General features: G+C 36.9%; 1 protein-coding gene across 1 annotated transcript in view; it reads right to left on the bottom strand.

The window, feature by feature from the left end:
- The window catches only part of CACNA2D3 (calcium voltage-gated channel auxiliary subunit alpha2delta 3), a 480,096-nt gene that overhangs the window by 131,097 nt on the left and 327,109 nt on the right, over positions 1 to 21,890 (bottom strand). The window contains exon 14 of the mRNA XM_075713919.1: positions 5,843 to 5,860. Within this exon, the coding sequence (XP_075570034.1) occupies positions 5,843 to 5,860 (18 nt within the window). The remainder of the gene's footprint in view (positions 1 to 5,842; positions 5,861 to 21,890) is intronic.

The raw sequence follows: 21,890 nt of genomic DNA, 5'->3' as shown, positions 1-21,890 counted from the left end.
ATATTCATTTTTCAACATATTCATCTAATAGTATTGCAAAAAAGTAAGTTCTTGCAGTTTCTCCAACTTGCACCAGTATGTTTTGTTGCCGAATGGCAAGAAAAACTAAAGCTAGACCCCCAAAGAAAAACACAGAGTTTTCAACTAGATCCCAGGATTTTGTAAGTTATCATCTACAGTCTAAAATGATGAATGAAAGAGCCAGCATTAGTGGTTTTCCCCAGAAAGTTGTTGTACTGAAACAACCTAGCGGTAACAGTTTTAGGCAGGAATCTATAGAAGGGCCATGGACACTCAGTTTGATAAAATGCTTAGCAAACAATAACAAAACTTTAAAAATCATCTCAAGAATGAGGAAAAAGACATTCCCAGGCTAAATGACTCTTGGCTGTTTAGAATAAAGAAACAGAACTTACTCTCTGAGAAAGTCACAGCTCTGTAATGCCTAGCAGTAATAGTTTTATAATTGGAGAAAAACTCCTTTTAGAAATAGATTTAACTGCTACAGTTTTCCCTCTAACTCCCCTGACCCCTGTCAGAACATCCCCAAATATATCTCCAGAAACAACAAATAAACAAGCATCCACTTACTCCTCACATGAAGCATATAAACCAAAGAGAGTTTAGCCTCACATCTAGCACTAACATCCATCTCCCAGGACAAAGATTAAGGCAGGCTCCAGAATTACTCCAGAAACACATACACAGGAAAGAATAACCATATCATTAGGTGTTTCCATTACAGCAACAGGAATTTGAGAAGGATCCCTGAAACATTTCCCTTAGGAGTGCATAGTCAAGAACAGTTACAGTAGGTTGTCCAGAATTTCTGACACAGACTTAGTAGTGTCCATATCTAGAATTTTTTCACCAACTTTCACCACATTAAAAAGATATTAATCCAAGAAAATATTAGATCTGAAACCTGAAAATATCTTATTTTAAATACGGATTTATTGTGTCTATTATATGTATATCAGGAAATCCTAGCAGGACTGTTCAGCTCAGCTTGGCTCAAAGGTTAACTTCCATAGTGCTAATTCCATCCAGTCTTCATTTCCCAATTTAAACAATGCCTAACAAAACAAAATAAGAATTGTTTTACACTAACTTTTTTGTTGCTTGACATATTCCTCATTTTTGCACTGACATTGGACTATAATAACTGTAGTGCATTTCCACAGAACTGGATATCTGTTGCAGCAAACAGTGTCACATAAAGTCAGATTCATCTCCCACCAGTTCTGATTCATGGAAACTATCAAATAACCACAACAATGCCCAGATTTGCTCATAGACTAATCTCTAGCCCAATAATATTCCTTTTATTCTATTTTCTCTGGATCTACAGTGTTCCTAGTCAATTTTTGACCATCCCACAACAGGAGCTTTGATTTCCACAATATTTAATTAAATTACCAACAGGTTGAAATGCAGGAAAGGTCCAAAGGCTGTTACATCTAGAGGACAGCGCTTAAAATTGGAGCTAACATTCTGAATCAAAAAATGAAGCAAGGTTAGGAGACATGATGGGGCTAAACAGAGGCACCTGAGCAACTGTTTGAGGAGGGCTGTGCAGCTATGCTGACATAGGAAACTTTGGTCTGTAGACCTGGAAGGAAATAGGACTTAAGGGACTTGAGTGAGGAAATAGGTCAAAGTGAAGGTCTGCTGTCATAGCCTGTACAGCCTTGTGAAAAAACAATTGAAAAGTAGGGGAAAAACATTGCTATATTCAGAGGGACTGGAAGTGGGGTAAAACTGTGGGGCATGGGAACACTGTAAACCCTCTGATAAGGGACCAGTGTCGAAAGTGGTTGCCACAATGCTGCTGCTGAAACTTTACCCACAGCAGACAGCAGTTCCGTAGGGATGTATTTGAAGTATGAGGTTCATGCTGAAGCTTTTGGTTTTTTCTTCACTACCTTGTTATAACTCTGCCACCTTCCCAACCCACCCCCTTCTTCCTTTCCCCACTCCGCAAAGGCTTGCTTCATGAGGTGTTGTCTTCTCCTGTGACTACCGTGCTTTTATGTGCTGAGTAGAGTAATGACACAGGCTGGAAGCATCAGAGAATTGGAATTTGACCATTTAATTGTGTTTAATATATACAAGAATAAGGAATAGCTATTATTTTGCCTTAGAGTCAAATTATGGCCTGGGACAATATAGGAACCTGTGTGAGTGTATTAAGTTAGACAGACATTTCCATGTTTAGCACACAGAAATTAAACACCAACACCCCCTCATATTGTAAAATAGTTACTTAGTGGGAATTTGAAAATTTCTGACTCAAAAATGTTATTAAAAGGCAGCTTGTCTGTTGAGAAGTGTGAGAGGGAAATTGGAAACTAAATTTAAATTGCGATTAACATGTAAGTGAAAATTTTAATGTGGTTTTCTGAATGGATCATTCAACTTTATATATATTATGAAACTGAAAGACAACAGCCTCTCATCAGCAGGAAACAGATCCAAAGGAATGCTAAATCAGGGTCAAAATGGTTACTTCATGATTATTTTGTACTTCATTAGATTCAATTTAACTCCTATAATTTTATAAAAATGCTAAAATCACTAGTCATGCACTTCAATGAAATAGCAGCTTTGCAAATTTTCTATTTGCTACTCCCAGTGACAGTTAATTCAACACTTCAAAGTATAAGAAGGTAAATGATGCAGGAATGATAAATGATGCTCCCAAATGGCTGAAAGATGATAGCATCAAGGTAAAAGGAGGGCAAAGCACTACTTACAGAAGTTAAGGGATAACACAGAAAGAGAAAAGAAAGCTGTCAGGAACTTTTGGGCAACAAATATCATCAAAACATTTCTATATGGAGGAAATATGATTCCATTCATGAGAGAATCAGTAAATAAAACTTTACTAAATGTTCCTAAGCACAACTATCTGCTTCTGATTTGTGTGCCTAATTTATTCACTTCTACCTCTTCACACAAGCTAAGTAGAACAAAACATCACAGCAGGAGCAGGACAACAGATTTGGAATCCTGCTGTGTTTGCTTGAGAAAGCAAGTAAAGCTTTCCTACCAGGAAACAAAACACCTTTTTGAGCTATTAAGAAAGAATAGCTTTTCCTCATTGATGAATACAAAAGCTGCTTTTCAAAAGTGTTTCAAAGATAAAGGTCATTTTGGAAGCCAAACTGAAAAAGTCTGAAAATTGGTAAATTTGAGTTATTTTGTTTTATCACTATTTTCACAGCCCTGTGGGATGGTTACCTAAAAACATGCAGAAAAGCAACACAGAGGACATATAAAATTCACATGAATTTGCTCTATTTGTCTAGATAGCGACTCTTTCTTTTAGATACATTAGCTCTTCCTAGACATATTTTCTTCTGAAACCTACATAACCATACTGAATCAGCATATCTATCACCTGATATTATGGTGGGTTTTTTTATTTGTTTGTTTTTGCAGTATTTTCTATTTTAAGTATAGGGTATATCACAAAGATCTTTTCAAGACAAATATCATGGTGCAACAGACATCCACCTTAAACTCCTCATACTTTATTGCACCTGCGCTCCAATCCTGAATTTGCAACAATTTTATTTAGAGCAGATAGCATAACAGTAACAGGTTTTAATTGCTATTTAACTGCCGTAGACAACTGAGAACCTACAGGTCTTCAAAATCAATAGCTAATCACGACAGAACGTTGACTAAACACTGAGAAGGCTGTAGCCAAAGTGTTTCGCATAAAAGACATAATGCATTTCATCAAGATGACCAAGTATTTATAATGGATATAAAATAGTAAAGGTAAACTTGGAATGCCACATTTTTCTTTCAGATCACACAAAGATTAAAGTGAACATGTTTAGAGAGACATGACTGTTTGAAATGTTTATAGAGAAAACATTTGCAAGATGATACACAGATTCCAACAAAAATACAGTACAAGTTCAGACACCATATGGCAAAACACGTACACTAGTGACTTCGTCATTCATAAAGGCATGCATCAGCCCTGTGCTGCTTCCCTTCACCCTGTAGAAAGCAAAGATTCTCTTGTTTTGTTCATAAGCTATTAGGCCATGCTTATGAAAAGGCTTATTTCTTACCTGAAGTTATCAAAAGCCCTTGAGGATTACTTGTATCTGTCCTCCCGCCCTATCCCATTCCTTCCTTCCCACCCCTCTCCTCTTTCTCTGCATAAAAGAAGCATACAGTCAACTAGATATTATGCATACATATACAAAATGTGTGGCTTTAGTTCTGCATTAGTATGCTGAAGGCGTAAACGCACTGAAAATTGGCATTTTTGACCTTCCATGAAAACTGTGTGCTTCTTCGCTAATCTCGAACTTCAGTAATTTGTACCAGAACATTATTTAATAGCTCAGAATTGTGGACATCAGAACGTATAATGAAGCACCACATGACACTATCTGGTAAACAGCCTGACTGGTTATGTCTTTCTCTACCAGCATGTTATAACCTCACTCTGTCTCTTCTTTCTGCAAACTGTTAAGAGGAGCATTTGGCAGAAACTTTTAGACAAGGTGAACATGAAAAAGCCCAAGTTAGCCAGTCTAGCTAGTCTTTTAGTCCTACTTTTCCAGGAAGCTGTAAACAAAAGATTTCTTTAAACCATATATTTCCAGAAGAAAAAAAAAAAAACAAACCAAAAACCAAAACAACAATTCTTGTTACCGTATCACATCTGGTAGGCTCTGCAGCTATCAAAACACAAGAACAAACTATGGACATAGTCCAGTGTCACAAAATAGCATATTGCCTGCAGATTTGAAACAGAATTTTCTGAGCACCACAAGCAAGGAAATTTCAAATATACCTAGGACCATAAAAATAAAAGCTCCCATGCTCATATTTCTTGCTTTTTAAACTAAAAAGTGGATGAGATATATTAATTACCCATTTTAAAGTTTTGAGTTCCATGGATGCCCTCACCATTCTGCAACAGCTGTTCATTGAAGATCACTGAACCTATAGCTTTCATTAAAAACTGAACTTTGGTCATCATCCAAGACTGTTAATAACAGTGATGTAGTGATGTTTAACTGATTAATTGCTATGACATTTCTTATTAAAGGTGCTTTACTTAGCACAATAAGAACAACTTGGACAAGAGAGTATTGCAATTTCCCAGTGTATTCCATTCATTTTTTCATTTAATATTTTTCACAGCAAACCATAAAATAGCATCTAGATTTTCTATTTCTGGAAGCTTTAATTATATTTGTGAAATATACAAGGATGATGCAACAGGCATCAAGCAATACTTCGAGTTTGCCACAATCATTTTGCTATCATGATGTGCAGTGGTGACTCTGGTAACATACCATATCAATGCAGAAGTTGTTTAAAGGCAAGAGCATATTGTATGAAAATTGTATGCAACCCTTTAGAGAAGTCAAAGGTTGGATGTATTTAAAGGTGTGTTGATAGATACAGTGGGGAGCAGTGAAAGGGTACCAGCTATACCATGGGTTCTGCGATCTCTGCAATAGAGACAAAATGATCCAGAGGTGTTTCACATGGAATAATGGGGTGATTTCTTTTATCCTTACTATTATTTCAAATTGTTGATAAAATAGCCTCCCTGTTGTGTTAAAAGTTGTAGGCTACTATATGCCTGTCATGTTAAAATAGCTCATATGTTTGAAGAGCTGCTCTCAGCAAGTACCTTAGCTGGCCTTGATGTCAGCTACCTTTCTTGCTGCTCAACTACAGAGCCCCCATTACAGTGAACTGTTTCACTGATCACTACTGTACCATACTCACAACACCATGGAAACATGAAGGACTGGTGACTACTTTGAATGACTAAGATTTGATTAAAATATTTTACCTTTTGAGCCTGAGGGAGCTGGAAAACAACAAAACAGAACAAGCAATCGTTATACATTAAATTAATTTGAACAGGTACGTTAGCTGTTGTATTCATAAAATCACAAACGTAGCATAGAGTATAAAGGAAAGAAACTAGAGAAACTAAGTTTACATTGCCAATTGATTCAACTTATTGAGGGCTTATTAACTTAGTTTATTATTTGACAGCTTCTCTACTAGGTATCACAAAAGCACCATGCAATTTGTTAAATACCACGATGCTAAGAGGACTGTTTTCTCATCAGATATGGTATCACACTGGAACTGTGAAGTAGTTCCATCTTCCTGTACACAAATATAATTCAACATGAAGATAGTTTTAGTTTTAAAACCAGCCATTTTTGGTTTGTAAACATCTAAACCTACACTTATTATGAATGAAATTGGAAATTGACATTAAGAGTGGTTTATCATATTAAAGTAGAAGGTTGTATTCTCCATGACAGAGGAAAGAAAACCAAAATGGTAAAAGAAAGTTAGTGATTACTTATGCAAACGTATTACCATATATGCATAATACACAATAATGTATATATGAATAGAACAATACATTCCTGTACTGTAAACACAAGTATGATTATACGTACATATATGCAAATAAAAACTGTTTATGCATATATGCATGTTTATATCACACAGATGTTCTTAGACAAGATTAGCCATACCTGGTTGTATGCACAGTATTTACTGTAAGCAACAACTCACGTAAAGAGGCATGGAAAGCAGGCAGTAGACTCCATTACATATAAAATACCTTATTTATCAGGAGTTGAAAAAATTGGTTCTGTTTTCACTTTAGGAAAAAGAAAACCCATTGTAGGTAATGGAGAGGAACTCAGAAAAATAAACTATCACAGGCACAATACATTTTCCCTTTTCCTGAATTATTCTCCTATTACTTTCATACTTGTAGAGAAATTCACCATACACAGCAATTTAGCCTTGTGCTAAATGCATCTTCTCAGAAAATTTCTTTTTTTCAATACAAATTGTTTCTTTACAGGCATCAGATGAACGCAGAAACAGGCAGGTAAATCAATACCAAATGCGAAAAGACCTTCAGGATCTCTAGTGAGCTTCTGACTGACCTTTTGTCCTTGCTCTGAATTAAAACAGATAGAAAAAAAAACTTCCATGTAGTACTCTGCTAAAAGCTGATGTCCACATTAGTATATGTCATGAAAGAATTGTCATGTGATCTCTAATTCACAAATACTGAAAGCAACTAGCCACGATTTCTGTTTTCACCATATAAAATATAACAAAATTCATGGCAGCGAGAATTGCTGCAAATTCGTTCATCCTAAAACTTGAATGATCCAATAGCAAAATATGAGCCATGATCACATTAAAGTATAACCTATATGTGTTTCTTTAAAAGCCTGTTGTTTAAATAATTGATTATATAGAACGATATACAAGGGTTTCTGCAGAAATTGCAGATACCTGATGAACTGTAAGTACACGAGCTAAATCCTGTGTAACAGGTTAGAGCATTACTTAGAGTCATTTAAAACTTTTCTGAATGATTAGCTACTTAGTAGTCTTCAATTTGGTTAACTGCTTTGACTCTGATAAGTGGAAGTTTTTCTTTATTTCATTCAAACAAAAACAGAAAGTTGCAATATGAATTTAATTTCCTATTGTAGCACTGAAACTGGTTTTCTCTCTAATACTGTTTTTTTGGGGGGGTTGATGGGTTTTTTGGGTTTTTTTTTCTTGCTAAATACACGTAAAAATTACGAGCATCCTTTCATTGGTATCTCAGATAAAGACAAGTGCAGCAAAGAATGATGTCCAAATTTCCACCTTTGGAATAAATACTAAAGAACTCTACAGTTTGTCCAAGCCCACTACACATAGCAAACTCATATGTTTTCATAATGAGCTAATTTGTATGCCATATTCTACAAAACAGTACTTTAAATACAATCAAGGCATCCAAGGCAACATATGCAATGTTAGGTAGAGAAGTATCATTGCAGAAATACTTCCAGATAACTTTCAAACTAAATTAGAAAGCTTATAGTCCACATACAGTGGAGATAGGTTCAAGGAAGGGGGCGGGTGAGTAGGGGAGAACATTAAAAACCTGAACAAACACGAAAACCCAAAACACAAATGCATGCACACACACAATGCTCTATTTGGACTTCAAATTTGAGTTGAATCCTTACACAAATATTAGTACTCTTTGATGTAATTTTTACTACTTGTTTTCAGAACTGGAGTTTACTCTTGTTTGAGCACATCCCTTCAGATACATGTGGTTTGGTCAAGTTTTGCCATGTGAAGGAATTACGGTCAGGTGGAATGCAAGTGAGGATTTCCTATTAATAATTACCACACAAACTAGATGCTACAGGCTTTTGTACATGAAACTAACCCTATTGCTTTTACTGAGATTATTTCCAAGAGCACATTGATATGAGTTGACAAATCAGAGTTCCATATTATCTGTTGCTGGATTCAGCTTATAGCCTTTTATAAAATGAAGAGTATTTCCTTGGTCTGAAATATTAGTAGTCACAGCCTTGATTAAGAATAATAGGGTCAGCAGATGAGATTTGAATTCCATTATTCTTTTTCCTAGACTGGCATTCTTGTCACTTTTCACCTAAGCTTCAAAATCCAGGTTCACTGTCTTTTCCTTAAAAGAAAAGAAATCTGTCTTTGTTACAATCAGGCAAATCTTCATCCTGTTGTTGATTTGAAACTTGACTGTTACAAGATCCTATATGTCAGCAATTCAGTTTAATAATTGCTACAAATTCCTTTGAAATAAACTATAGAGGTTTGTCTGACATTACCCCTTCTGGGAGGCCATAGGAAACAAATAATTTTGCTAACAATAACAGTAATAGTCCTCTGGTCTGACCCTTTATTGCATAGTCTAAAAACTGCCTCTCTCTGTGTAAAACCCAGCGGGTACCTCTGATTCCTGTGGTTTGCTTTATACGCTGCCAAGAGGCAGTTTTGCAGTAAACTATATGATCTTTTCCTGGCCCTCAAAAAAGCACTGCAGATCTTTCTATTCTACTTGCACCTATGGTAAACTATGCCATTTTGATGTCTTTATCCAGCTCCAACCATACCGAAGTACCTCATGTTCCTATTTGTTTTCCATTAGTGTCTCTTCCTCCCTCTGGTAATTGTCTCTAAAGATACATGATAGAGTATATACCTGTTTTACTTGCTCCTAGCTTACTGTCTGGGTAATACATGTTTTGCTAAAATGACCGTGGCTGAGGTGCGGGGAGGAAGTCTGGCCATTTGCTGTCTCCTGGTTGTTGCAGGTTGGGTTAGAAGGAGCCCTACAAAGGGAAGTGTACCTTCCTCCACACAACTGCTTAGTAAGAAGAGGCTCTTGCAGTGCTGCCAGCTATGGCAGGGACAGGAGCCTGCAGACCTATAAGCACCAGGGGAAACCCGAGAGAATTTTCTGATGTAGAAAAGTAGACTTAGGGATCTTGAGGGCACTGTGTAAATTTTGCTGCAACCTTAAAAAAATGGATAGATTAAAGAGCAAGATTAGAGCATAGGGGCTTGCAAGGACACAGTGAAGAAAAGGGACGGGGATTTGTTTTCAAACTCTTTTCTTTTAATCTCTCTTTCCCACAAAACCCAAATTTTCTTTACCAAACAAATTTTCTTACTCTATTTTGTATTGTAAAAAAATACCCTTCAGAGACTGCAAGCCCCTGAGGTTCCCAGTATGCTTGATTCCAGAAAGACGTGTTGAGAATTCCACCTCTAAATTCAGGTCAACTTGGGGTCCTGTCACACAATGTAACACAGAATAAATAACTGTAGGATGTTTTTCAATACTGTTATTGCACACAGTGTCATGCTTTCCACATTTGCAAATAATCTAGAATTGTTTTGAGCCCTTCATGGAAATGTGTTTGGTATTATCAGAAAAAGAAAAATTGCAGACACTACTAACGTGCTAAAGCAAACCAAGACAGGCAAAGGAGTCCAACATCAAGGATGTTGCACTATTTCTTGGATCAGATAACTGTGAGGCCAACATGAGTGAAATGAACAAAACCATGGATAGATGAAATACTGTCTTTAGAAGCAGGAGGCGTATGTTACAGGACCAGAAGTTCTGCTAAGTACTCCATGCCAGACCTCATAAAGTTTGTCTCCTTTGACCTTTAACAAAAGAAGTTCATAAAGACTGACTTTGTAAATGACTTAATGATAATTCCAAAACAAAAAGGCCATACACTTCTAAAATATTTTATAGCCATTTCAACAATTTATTCAAAACATGATGTAGCTGTATGTCCTAGATTTCCAAGAAACCAAGTCTAGAAATCTTAAAGGAAAACATACTAAAATTATAACCTTATTGTTCTGTTGAATCAGAATTTAACCTTATGTTTGAAGAATAGCAAAAAAAAAAAAAAAATCTCCTGCAAGACTAAATTATACTCAACAGTTTCTTGTTATACCAAAACCTTTTGATTTCTATTATTAGAGAAACAAAAATAATATAAATCACACTGAAATTAACTTTCCATTTTCTATTTTTCTAATAAAGATTGCATGAAATTATCTTTGTCAAAAAAATTATATTGTTGCAATTTATGTTAAAGTATTCAAAAATAAAGACATAACTCTTATTTTACATTCACTGACCTCATTTCCACAGTCTTATTCTCCTGCCAAGCACTTCAACGTCACCAGTCTCAGAAAACGGCTAACAGCCCTACTGACTTGATTGTTCCATAATCAGATACAATACAAATCAATAGAAATTAAGTACAAACATGCCAGTAAATAATCAACAAGTACAAATACAGTTTTGATAGTACAGCCATTTCTGTAAATAGTTTCTGGGCTGCACCAAATTTAACATCTATGCATAGCTAAGTTATGGTGGTTTGCAACGTTCAGACTCACCCTGTACGTCACATACTGACTCTGAATTTGGCATTGAATGTATGTTATTAGAACTTTTACTTTTTGAAAATACACTTTCAGAAAAGATGTGAAATATTGTGGCAAGCACGTTGGTCCTGTACTTGTAACACCACAGCAAGGAGGAAGATGTCACACATACTAGTGAAGCTCCTCGGAAAAGAATGAGACAAAAAAAGTATAGAACACTTAGTGCATACATGTGCCAGGCACTCTATAATATAGGTTGTTTGTTTATGGCATCATATAATACAATTAAATGTAAGCGTACATAACAGTTTATTTATGCGTACAAAGAAATGTAAACCATTTCATACATTGCTAGGCAGGCTTCCACAGCTCTTCCCAAAAATGGCAAAAACTTGGGAGAGAATAGAAAGAACATTCAAACTCTCAATTTTTAGCAGAAAATGTAAATTTTCTGCTTTAAAATCTACTTACTCGGTTGCTGTGAGATACAGCATTAAAATGTTATGATTTTGGCAGTTTTTCTTTTACAATCTATGCACTTATTCTCCACTTCCTAGAACCATGTAAGTACTAGGGACATCACAGAAAATTATATGCATACATGGAGGAAGAAATAAAATTCAGTCTCCTACTGGGATGCTCCTGATGTTAAGATTTCAGTATAAATATTAAAAGAGGAACATTAACCTGCACCTTACTGGGCCAACATCTGTAAGGAAAATGCACTTGATTTTTCAAGGGATTTAATACCAATCCTTCTTTATTCACATAATTGTTTTACTGTGCTACCACATATTTTGCAGTAACTACAGCATTTTAGTCAAGGATAGACTGTGCACTGCATGCAAAGTATACCAGTCAGAGGAAATGTAAATGTTGCTATGGAGAAGAGAGTCATAAAATATAGATGAAAACTACAATTCTAGTTCTCTCTTTAAAAAGAATTCTATAAAGATGACAGAAATGAAAGAAATTAGCTCTTGTGAAATATGCAAAAGAGAAAACAGAGGAGCTGCAAAGGTATCAGATTGGAATTAAGAAATAGCAGAGCACACTAAAAAATTATATATACACTCCAAACATCTTTGTAATAAAATGGCTCCACCTTTTGAAGATTTTACACATTTTCTAAAATACATAACTGTTTATTAATGTAAATGACTGAAGAATTTCTAATGCACTGTCTAGCAAGCTTGTTTCTAAAATGAGAATCATTAGCACACAAAAAAAATCTAAATATGCTCAACTTTTTAAATGGTTAATTAAGTCATATCTGTCTGCATCTGCTCTCTGAACTTTATGTTGAAATTAACAGAAAAGAAATCCATACTCATAGAAATATTTGTACATTTTCAGTGTAAGAGTGATTGATTAATCACTGGAGGACACTGCCCCGAGAGTTTGTAGAGATGTTCAAAACCCAGCTGGACACAGTCCTGGGCAACCTTGCTCCAGCTAATCCTGCCGGAGCACAGGGTTGGACTAGATGATCTACGGGAGGTCCCTTCCAAACTCAGCTATTCTGTGAGTCTGTGACTGTGATTCTTTTAATTGCATAAACTAACTGTTCTCTCTTTCTAATGAATACAAAATATTTGCAGGAAAGATTGTATTTAAATTACCCAGAGTGATTACTTTAAATGCAAAGTTTGGTTAGAAACTTTAGTCATAAATAATTAATTATTTTTTTAAAGATGTATGTTAATTTTACATATAAGCCACATGACTAAAGATTGAAGTAGCAGAACTGATTCATGAAATCAGACACTCCACGAACATTCCACACACCATGAACAAAATTTTGGCCTCATGCATATGTGTTTAAAGGGAGTGGGTTCTATTTTCATTATTACATCAATAAAGAAAAACTTACTAGTGCAAAATAGATGTCCATGGTTAATTCTGTTTATATATGCAAACATATATTATGTATAAACATTACTATATTTAGATTTGCCCATAGAAATTATGGATATAACTGTTCTCTTATCTGTTATATAGTAGGTATTTCCTTCCTGATCAAAAACTATACAAACATTCATGCATGGAATTGGATAGAGACAACTCCAAATAAAACTAATGGTAAGGTACACAACATGTAATACTAAGTGACACAATTTACATTGAAATCTGTGTATTTAGTCTTTTTATCTCATAGAGAAAACACTGAAAATAACAGTTTCCAAAAATGGGATCATCAGTATTAGAGTGCTACCAATAGCAGAATAATTAAGAACAGCCTTTTCCAAATGTTACAGCTATTTGATTGTTGGATGATGAAGTTTTATATTTTGAGGGTGACCTTCTTAAAGTTACAGAGATGAATAGTTCAATTGCACTTCAACTGTGGACAACACAAACAAGAGAACTAAATGTGCATAGTACATTTACATTCCACCATAAAGAAATTTAATGCTGGTTTGTGAGACTGTAAATAAGTTTTCTCTAAAACTTGTTCCATTGGGTTTTTTCTGTTGGGGAACACATAGACTTACCTTGCATAAAGTGAGATAATATTTATTTTAGGGGCTGGTCATTTTGATAGTCCTTGTTGTATCTCATGTAGGATCTGTGCAGTGATTTCAAATTTCTAGAAGTTCCAACTCTCAAATTGTTGCAAATATTCTGGGTTACAAACACACAAAGGGTCTAAAGCTAATTTATATCTTCTGTAATATCACTTAACATGAGCTCTACAACTGACTCTAAGAGGATGGATAAACACACGAGCACCAGCAGTGAAGAGCTATCCTTCAGGTTGATTTCCTATGCTTATTTAAACCTAATGCCTGTATTTTACTGGTCACAAACTCTTGGACTGCATAGTTATTCTGGCAGAGAATGACTTATTAGTAGGTTTTTTAAATTCATAGAGTGCTCGAAATGTTCCCATCTCTGAGCAGACCTTCAGAACTAATTGCTAGATCTAGAGGCACAGGTCCCTAAATGTTCCTGGCCCTGAAATTATCAGAAACTTCCAAAGTGCTTAAATACATATTATTACAAAATCTGAAGTTGCAATACAACTTAAATGACATGACTGGTAATAATTCCCATATTTCCATTAATATAGTTATTTAAATTTTACTGAGATAGTAGGTTTCAGGTTTGTTTAGTTTTGCTTTAATCAATGTTAGTGGTCAGTCAGCCTGTCTCTTTATATTACCGGTACAGAAGTGAACACAGCAATGTAAATCATTTGGCAGTATTATTCTGACTTCTGTTGCTACTGAGAAAATGTATAGATATGTCCAGACATGACATTAAATTTCATTGATGATCATATTTAACACTGCACACTAATTTAACCTGAAAATAATTAAAAGAAATTTATATCTTTATTACTGGGGGGGGTTGTTTGGGGGTTTTTTGTTTGTTTTTTTTCTTTTTGTTTTCTTTACTGTTTTCTGGTATAGCAATCATATTATCACAGAGAAAGCCATTATGTCTTCTGATGCCTCCAAAATTGTTTTATTTACACTGCACATTGGGGCTTTTTATTGTTTTCAACTACTGTTTGGTTTTGCTTTCATATAAGTAATAAGGATGTAGTATGATTTTAATGAACTATAAGAACTGTCTGTGTCTTGGATGTGTCCCCTTTTCTTTTACCACTCTAAGACCAAGATCTTACATTAAACTTACATTATACCACCAGATCAGAGTTTAGCACAAAGTTGAGAACATGAGCTTACATAGAGTGAAGTATCTGGTTTAAGTAAAATTTTGAGGATACAGGAAAACCGTAATGTAATACTTTTCTCTTAATTTTTTTTAATTTGTTTTAAAGTATATACTATGCAACTTTTTTTACTCTGCTTGCTTTTAGCATTAGTTGATTTGCTAAAGCACCACAAAGAGTTTAGAAAGCTCACAATTTAAATCACCTAAATTTTTATTCAAAAGATGAAAAATTATTGGAATCCCTGGATACCAAAAAGGTGTAGGTAACTGGATTAAGAACTGGATGTTGATTGTCAGGTGATAACAGTTCTTTATCCCTTTTGTTAGGACCAGAATTTTTCAACTCCAATTTATAAGCAAATTTGTCTTGAACATTTAAATAATAGCCCTTCAAAAACCTTTTAGACATACAAAGTGAACTACCAGGGAAGCCAGAACAGGGTGCAGAAGTGAACTGAGGCAGAAACTGAGAAGGAGCTTCTGATCATACCTCTAAAATCTGGTAAAAAAAACCCCTCGAGCTACACTCCAGTTAACCATGTACTATTCAACCTTAAGAGCACTGAAGAGGTTTCACATTGCATAAGACAGCAATACCATGTCCATTTTGTCTACACACAGAAGAGAACTGAAAACAATACACCTATTTTAGACAACAAGAATTTTTTTCAGCCTTGCCCTTACTCATAGTATCAAAAGGAAAAGAAATTTCTAAAGCTGAACATCATTACACATAATATGACATCCAACATACTTGTAAGATTCTGGTTCTCATCCATGTAAAATGGCATCGAATTATAATGGTTAGGCTCTTTCTCCTTATATACCCTTAATACTCTTCAGTATTTATTAGCATTTGTACCACATCTAGAAGAAGAGAGAGTGTCATTTTAATTATTACTAATGCTAATTATTTCTAAATGAGACTTTTAGAAAGACTCTTAGGAAGGTGATAGATAATAGCATGAGAATCCTTCCCAGAGAAATTGTTCTACTAAGAGAAAAATAACTGCATTGTAGTAAAACAAGAGCTAGAAAAAAAAAAATCATACTCGTATTTCAAAGAAAAAAACAAAAGCAAGGTCTTTGTACTGTAAAGACCTGTTCTGAATTAGCAGGAGAGGGAGAGAGAGAAGGGAGGAAGAGAAGGAGGGAAAAAAAGAATCAACCTCAGAAGACAGGTGCATATATACATACTCATTTATTTATTCATCTATTCTCACATAAATGCCCTTTCACATTTGGAAAAAGGGCAAATTCTTTGACAGCCCTTCTAGGAATGAAAAATCATTTCTTAATCTTAAATCCTCTTAAGAGCTAGACAGACATCCTCTTTCTCCCATGATAAAATCCACACTGGCCCCAAAGCAAAACCAAATAAGATCCTTACCCAATACCTATTAGAGTCAATGAGAATCTTGCAATGAGTTCAGTGGGGTTTTGATCTTGCTCTGTATTAAATCTTGCTTGCTCTACATATCAATGTAAGACCAACTTCTAAAGATAAGCACTGAGGAGGGATGAAAGTGTATTTGACTTAACGAATGTGTAAAGCAAGCCAGAATTTCTTCTAAAACTTAGATTTACTAATTGTGTTTGTGTTTCTTAACATGTTACTCTGATCGTAATAAATGGAATTGCACTTCTAAAACAGATGTGTTTTTCTATAGTCTATTTTGTAATCATCCAACATACTCTAAAAAAGGGAATGGCTGTGAGAACATGGATAGTTGAATTATCCTAAACCACTCTTTTCTGTCTTTTTTCACAGAGTACTATTTCTTCTGCGTGCTCTGCCAGAAGAAGTGGAAGGTGTAGCAAGACTCTGCTTCCATTCCCTTACTCTCTGTCCCTCTCCCTTACTCTCACAATCAACCCATGCATTTTAGGGGTACAACTTAGAAATCTGAGAGTACTTTCTCCCTTGCTGTATTTAGTATTCACAACCTAACAGAAATGAAGGAATCTACCACAATGAAAGGTTTTTAGGACCTAGCTTTGAAAGCTTGTATTAAGCACAATTCATCCCATATACTCAGTTTAACCTTGTGGAACGTGCATTTAATAAGGAAGAAGAATCTTTTCCTGGCTTTTACTCTATTACATGTAAACAGCATTATTTCAAGACCAGTACAGTTTGGACTGTGACCACAAAACATGCAGTGGAGAAACAGACTGTAAATTACTTGATGTCCAGCAGTTTTCTGTAGAAGTAAACATTTTCTTATTTGCAGGGGACACTATTTACAGGTATGAAGGCAAAACTGACCTATTAAAAGGTTTATACATCATTTTGTGTCAAGGACACAGGGTTAATAATAAAAAGATTTGTATTCTGTATAAAAGCTGCCCTGACATCAGTGGACTGACACAACCTATTTACGATATTTAATTCAGTATGATTTTGCTTTCCATTATCTTTGTTTAAGCTTCTTTTTGTTGCAGTTGTTGATTTTTTTACTTTATGAAGAAAACAATGGACCTGTAATTGAAAAAGGAAATCTTTGGCTAATACCAGGACAAAGCAAGGCACTTGCAAAACTACTGTGGAATGTTTAACACAAACACAGGGGAAAAACTAGGGAAAGTATGGATTGACTTCAAAGGACTGAAGTTCAGCATGCAAGAACAAGACCAGAAGAATCAGGCATAGGGAAAAAGTCAGCACTGAGAATCTCATCAGGAAGACTGTTACACACAATAAAAGTAATATATCTACTTTTGATAACTAGAGCACTAAACTGCTAAATTGATCTTGTAAGAACATGAATGTGTGATGTAAAAGATTCTAGGAATGTCAAAGAAAAGTGGAGCTGGGTTTGGGGACGGGAGGTTGTAATTAACTGGACTTACTCTTTCTCTTTCTTACTTGCTTAGAAACGAGTCCTTCCAAAAATATTCTGAAATCAGCTAGTTGATTCTAGAAGTCTGGTGCAAAGACTAGAACAAATCCAGGCCTCTAAGTGCTGGAACCAATTATCTTTTAGAATTAAAATACAGAACGTTTTTATAGAGGGAACAATCTGCTTCGTTACTTACCTAACAAATACATTCACAACAATTATTATAATTTATTCTTTTTTTCCCATTTGTCACTTCTGAATGAGCAAAACTCTTGTACAAATTTTGTATTTAGCTAGCACAAAATACCTTGAAGGTTATGTCAGTAATGGCCCAGAAATGCTCTGAATAGCGCAGTATGCTGGAGGGCATAGTGAGATAGATACCATACACTTATTTGAGCTGAGAAACATTTTAAAAGAAGAAAGAAGGCAGAAAAGTGTTAGCACAATTTCATTCACTGAGTAAAAGAAATCCACAGATATGATAATAGATCAAGGGCACTAGAAAGCAGCAGGGAAGGCAGCTTATAGAATCACAGAATCATAGAATCGTTTAGGTTGGAAAAGACCTTTAAGATCATCCAGTCCAACCATTAATCTAACATTACCAAGTCCACCACTAAACCAATTAAGGGTAGAGTAGCAACCCCACGCCTCCTGGCTTGGTGGCTGGATCATTTATAATGAAAGTAAAAACTAGGAATCATTAAGATTGGAAAGGACCTCTAAGATCATCAGTCCAATCATCAACCCAAAACCCCCATGTCCATTAAACCATGTCCCAAAGTGCCACGTCTACCCGTTTTTTTAACTCTTCCAGGGATGGTGACTCCACCACCTCTCTGGGCAGCCTGTTCCAATGCTTGACTACCCTTTCCATGAAGAAATTTTTCCTAATTTCCAATCTAAACCCCCCTTGACACAGCTTGAGCCCATTTCCTCTCATCCTATTGTTATCTACTTGGGAGCAGAGACCAACACCCACCTTGCTACAACCTCCTTTCAGGTAGTTGTAGAGAGCGATAAGGTCTCCCCTCAGCCTCCTCTTCTCCAGGCTAAACAACCCCAGTTCCCTCAGCCGCTCCTCATAAGGCCTGTGCTCCAGACCCTTCACCAGCCTTGTTGCCCTTCTCTGAACACGCTCCAGCACCTCAATGTCTTTCTTGTCTTGAGGGTCCCAAAACTGGACACAGTATTCCAGGTGCGGCCTTACCAGCACCAAGTACAGGGGGACAATCACTTCCCTGCTCCTGCTGGCCACACTATTCCTGATAGAAGCCAGGATGCTGTTGGCTGTCTTGGCCACCTGGGCACACTGCTGGCTCATGTTCAGCCGGCTGCCAAGCAACACCCCCAGGTCCTTTTCTGCCAGGCAGCTTTCCGGCCACTCTTCCCCAAGCCTGTAGCATTGCATGGGGTTATTGTGACCCAAGTGCAGGACCCAGCACTTGGCCTTGTTAAACCTCATACAGTTGGCCTGGGCCCATTGGTCCAGCCTGTCCAGGTCCCTCTGCAGAGCCATCTTACCCTCAAGCAGATTGACACTCCCACCCACTTTGGTGTCATCTGCAAACTTACTGAGGGCGCACTCAATCCCCTCGTCCAGATCGTTGATAAAGATATTGAACAAGGCTGGCCCCAAAACTGAGCCCTGGGCAACACTGCTCATGACCGGCCGCCAACTGGACTTAACTCCATTCATCACAATTCTCTGGGCTCAGCCACCCAGCCAGTTTTTTACCCAGCAAAGAGTACGCCCATCTAAGCCATGAGCTGCCAGCTTCCCAAGGAGAATGCTATGGGAGACGGTGTCAAAGGCTTTGCTGAAGTCCAGGTAAATGACATCCACAGCCTTTCCTTCATCCACCAGGCAGGTGACCAGGTCATAAAAGGAGATCAGGTTGGTCAAGTAGGACCTGCTTTTCATGAACCCATGCTGGCTGGGCCTGATCCCCAGGTTGACCTGCACATGCCTGTTGAGCTCACTCAGTATGAACCTCTCCATAATCTTCCCTGGCACCGAGGTCAGGCTGACAGGCCTGTAGTTCCCCGGGTCCTCCTTCTGGCCCTTCTTGTAGATGGGCATCACATTGGCAAGCCTCCAGTCACCAGGGACCTCCCCTGTTAACTAGGACTGCTGATAGATGATGGAAAGTGGCTTGGTGAGCTCATCTGCCAGCTTCCTCAGTACCCTCGGGTGGATCCCATCTGGCCCCATAGACTTGTGAGCATCCAGGTGGCATAGCAGGTCATTAACTGCTTCCTCCTGGACTATGAAGGCTCCATTCTGCACCCCATCCCTGTCTTTCAGCTCAGGGGGCTGAGTACCCTGGGGATGACCAGTATGGCTATTAAAGACAGTGGCAAAGAAGGCGTTAAGTACCTCAGCCTTTTCCTCATCCTTAGTGACAATGTTCCCCCCCACATCCAGCAAAGGATGGAGATTCTCCTTGACTCTCCTTTTATTGCTGATGTACTTATGAAAGCATTTTTTATTATCTTTTACAACAGAGGCCAGATTGAGTTCTAGCTGGGCTTTTGCTTTTCTAATTTCCTCCCTGCATAGCCTAACGAGATCACTATACTCTTTCTGAGTTGCCTGCCCCTTCTTCCAAAGGCGGTAGACTCTCCTTTTTTCCCTGAGTCCCAGCAAAAGCTCCTATTCAGCCAGGCTGGTCATTTTCCCCGCCGGTTGGTCTTACGGCACATGGGGACAGCCCGCTCCTGTGCCCTTAAGACTTCCTTCTTGAAGAAGGCCCAGCCTTCCTGGACCCCTTTGCCCTCGAGGACTGCCTCCCAAGGGACTTTCCCAACCAGCGTCCTGAACAGGCCAAAGTCTGCCCTCCAGAAGTCCATGGTAACAGTTTTGCTGCCCCTCCTCTTGTATGCACAACTACTAAATGAAAAGCTTCAAACAGTTTTTCAAAAGCAATCACCTTTTCTCTTGTTTATCAATTTGCCTCTGAAAGGGCAAAACACCGATGGATCCATCTTAAGGCACATCTGCAAAAGTTCAGATGAAGCATAAAGAAAAAGAAGGAACAAATTGCGTGCAAAAATGCTGCATAAAACTACAGCCAGAAACCCAGGAATCAAGCTCAGATAGATGTGTAAATGTACTGTTTTGCTTTGTGAGGGAAGGAGGCATACTCCCTAAACCCAGAAAACAAACCTCCATAAAAACTGTGTCCAGGCTTTGTGTAAGCATTTGAGAATCAAATGTCCAATGTGTATTTTGGAAATAAGTTAACAATATGCTAAAACACTATGCTGTAGTAGCAAGGTGGCCATCATGTGTCTCCAAATTAGAAACACGTATGTTTCAGGTTTGCATGCATAAGCAAAGAAACTGATTTTATTAGCTAACAGAGATGTACAAGATCAGAGGGCAGGTTTAAGTCTCTAATTGTTACAAGCACTATTTTAAAAAATATATGATAAAACAAGGAATTTTTAAAAAAAAGCTTAGAAAATGCTCCATCATTTAACATCATGAATCCTCTTAGTTGGATAAACTCCTAATCTAACAATAAATTCTTTCTCTTTTCTATAATATTTTTTCTATCAGTTTGTGGGTAGGTTGGTACCACAGATCTATCATTATAAATGATAAAATGGCATAATCAGTGATGGTTCTTGTTCATTAGCTCTGTTTCGAGGAACAGGTTCTGTATTCATACCCTTCTAATAAGTATGTAGCTAATGTATCTCACCATTCTAGTTTTACGCTGAGATTTTATAGCTACGCTTTATCGAAAAAGCCATTGAGCATTTTATGGACTCTTCACAATGCAAGCTGAATTCATCAGGCTCTATACAGAGCTACATTTCTCTTGCTTTTTTATTTTGGAAGAAGCTTTCTGTTGTTACCCTGCATAACTTGAAAGTTCAAAGCTTCCTAAAAGCCAGTTTGACCTGATAGCCCATAGCTAAGACTGATTTGTTGGAAGATCACGAATCTGAGAGCATTTCTAGATGATCTAAGTTAATTTCAAATATGCAGTTTCTCATTATTTAATAAAATGCTTGTGAAATCTAGTTCAAGGAATGGTCTTGGCCTGAGGCAGATTTTTTCATCACCTGCTCTTTTCCCCTTATTGCATTATCCAGCAGGTCAAGAAAATTTTACCCCTAATTCACTCCTTCACTGTAAGAACTCACAAGAAAAGGTCTCAAAATACTTTCAGCTGTCTCACAGCTAGAGCTGTGTGCAGACATTAAGGTAGTTTTTAGGCATGCTAGGACCTAAAATGTGATAGAGCCCATTATCTTGTATTTGGCTACACAGCAAAAATTTTGTGAACATAAAAAACCTGATTATTGTAAAATCAGCTTTCACTGTATCTCCTTTTTCTTAAACTGAATGGTAACACAAAAAGGACAAGGTGAAGGAGGAAGGAAAATTAAACTTTTCTTTCCTATAAAGGCAATTTGCTGTTCACTGTAACTTCTGAATTTTTGAGGCTTTAAGGCTTTAATCCAAGAAAGAAAATGTTAGAATTATTCCATCAGTCAATAGAAGTATAATCCAAGCCCCTTAAACTGAGATTTAATACAATGAATCTGTCTTCTGTTTTACAT

Source organism: Pelecanus crispus, chromosome 7 (assembly GCF_030463565.1).
Source record: "Pelecanus crispus isolate bPelCri1 chromosome 7, bPelCri1.pri, whole genome shotgun sequence".
In the NCBI taxonomy this organism is placed as follows: domain Eukaryota; kingdom Metazoa; phylum Chordata; class Aves; order Pelecaniformes; family Pelecanidae; genus Pelecanus; species Pelecanus crispus.
The sequence above is the reverse complement of the archived record's forward strand: the minus strand, read 5'-3'. Positions and strand labels throughout refer to the sequence as shown.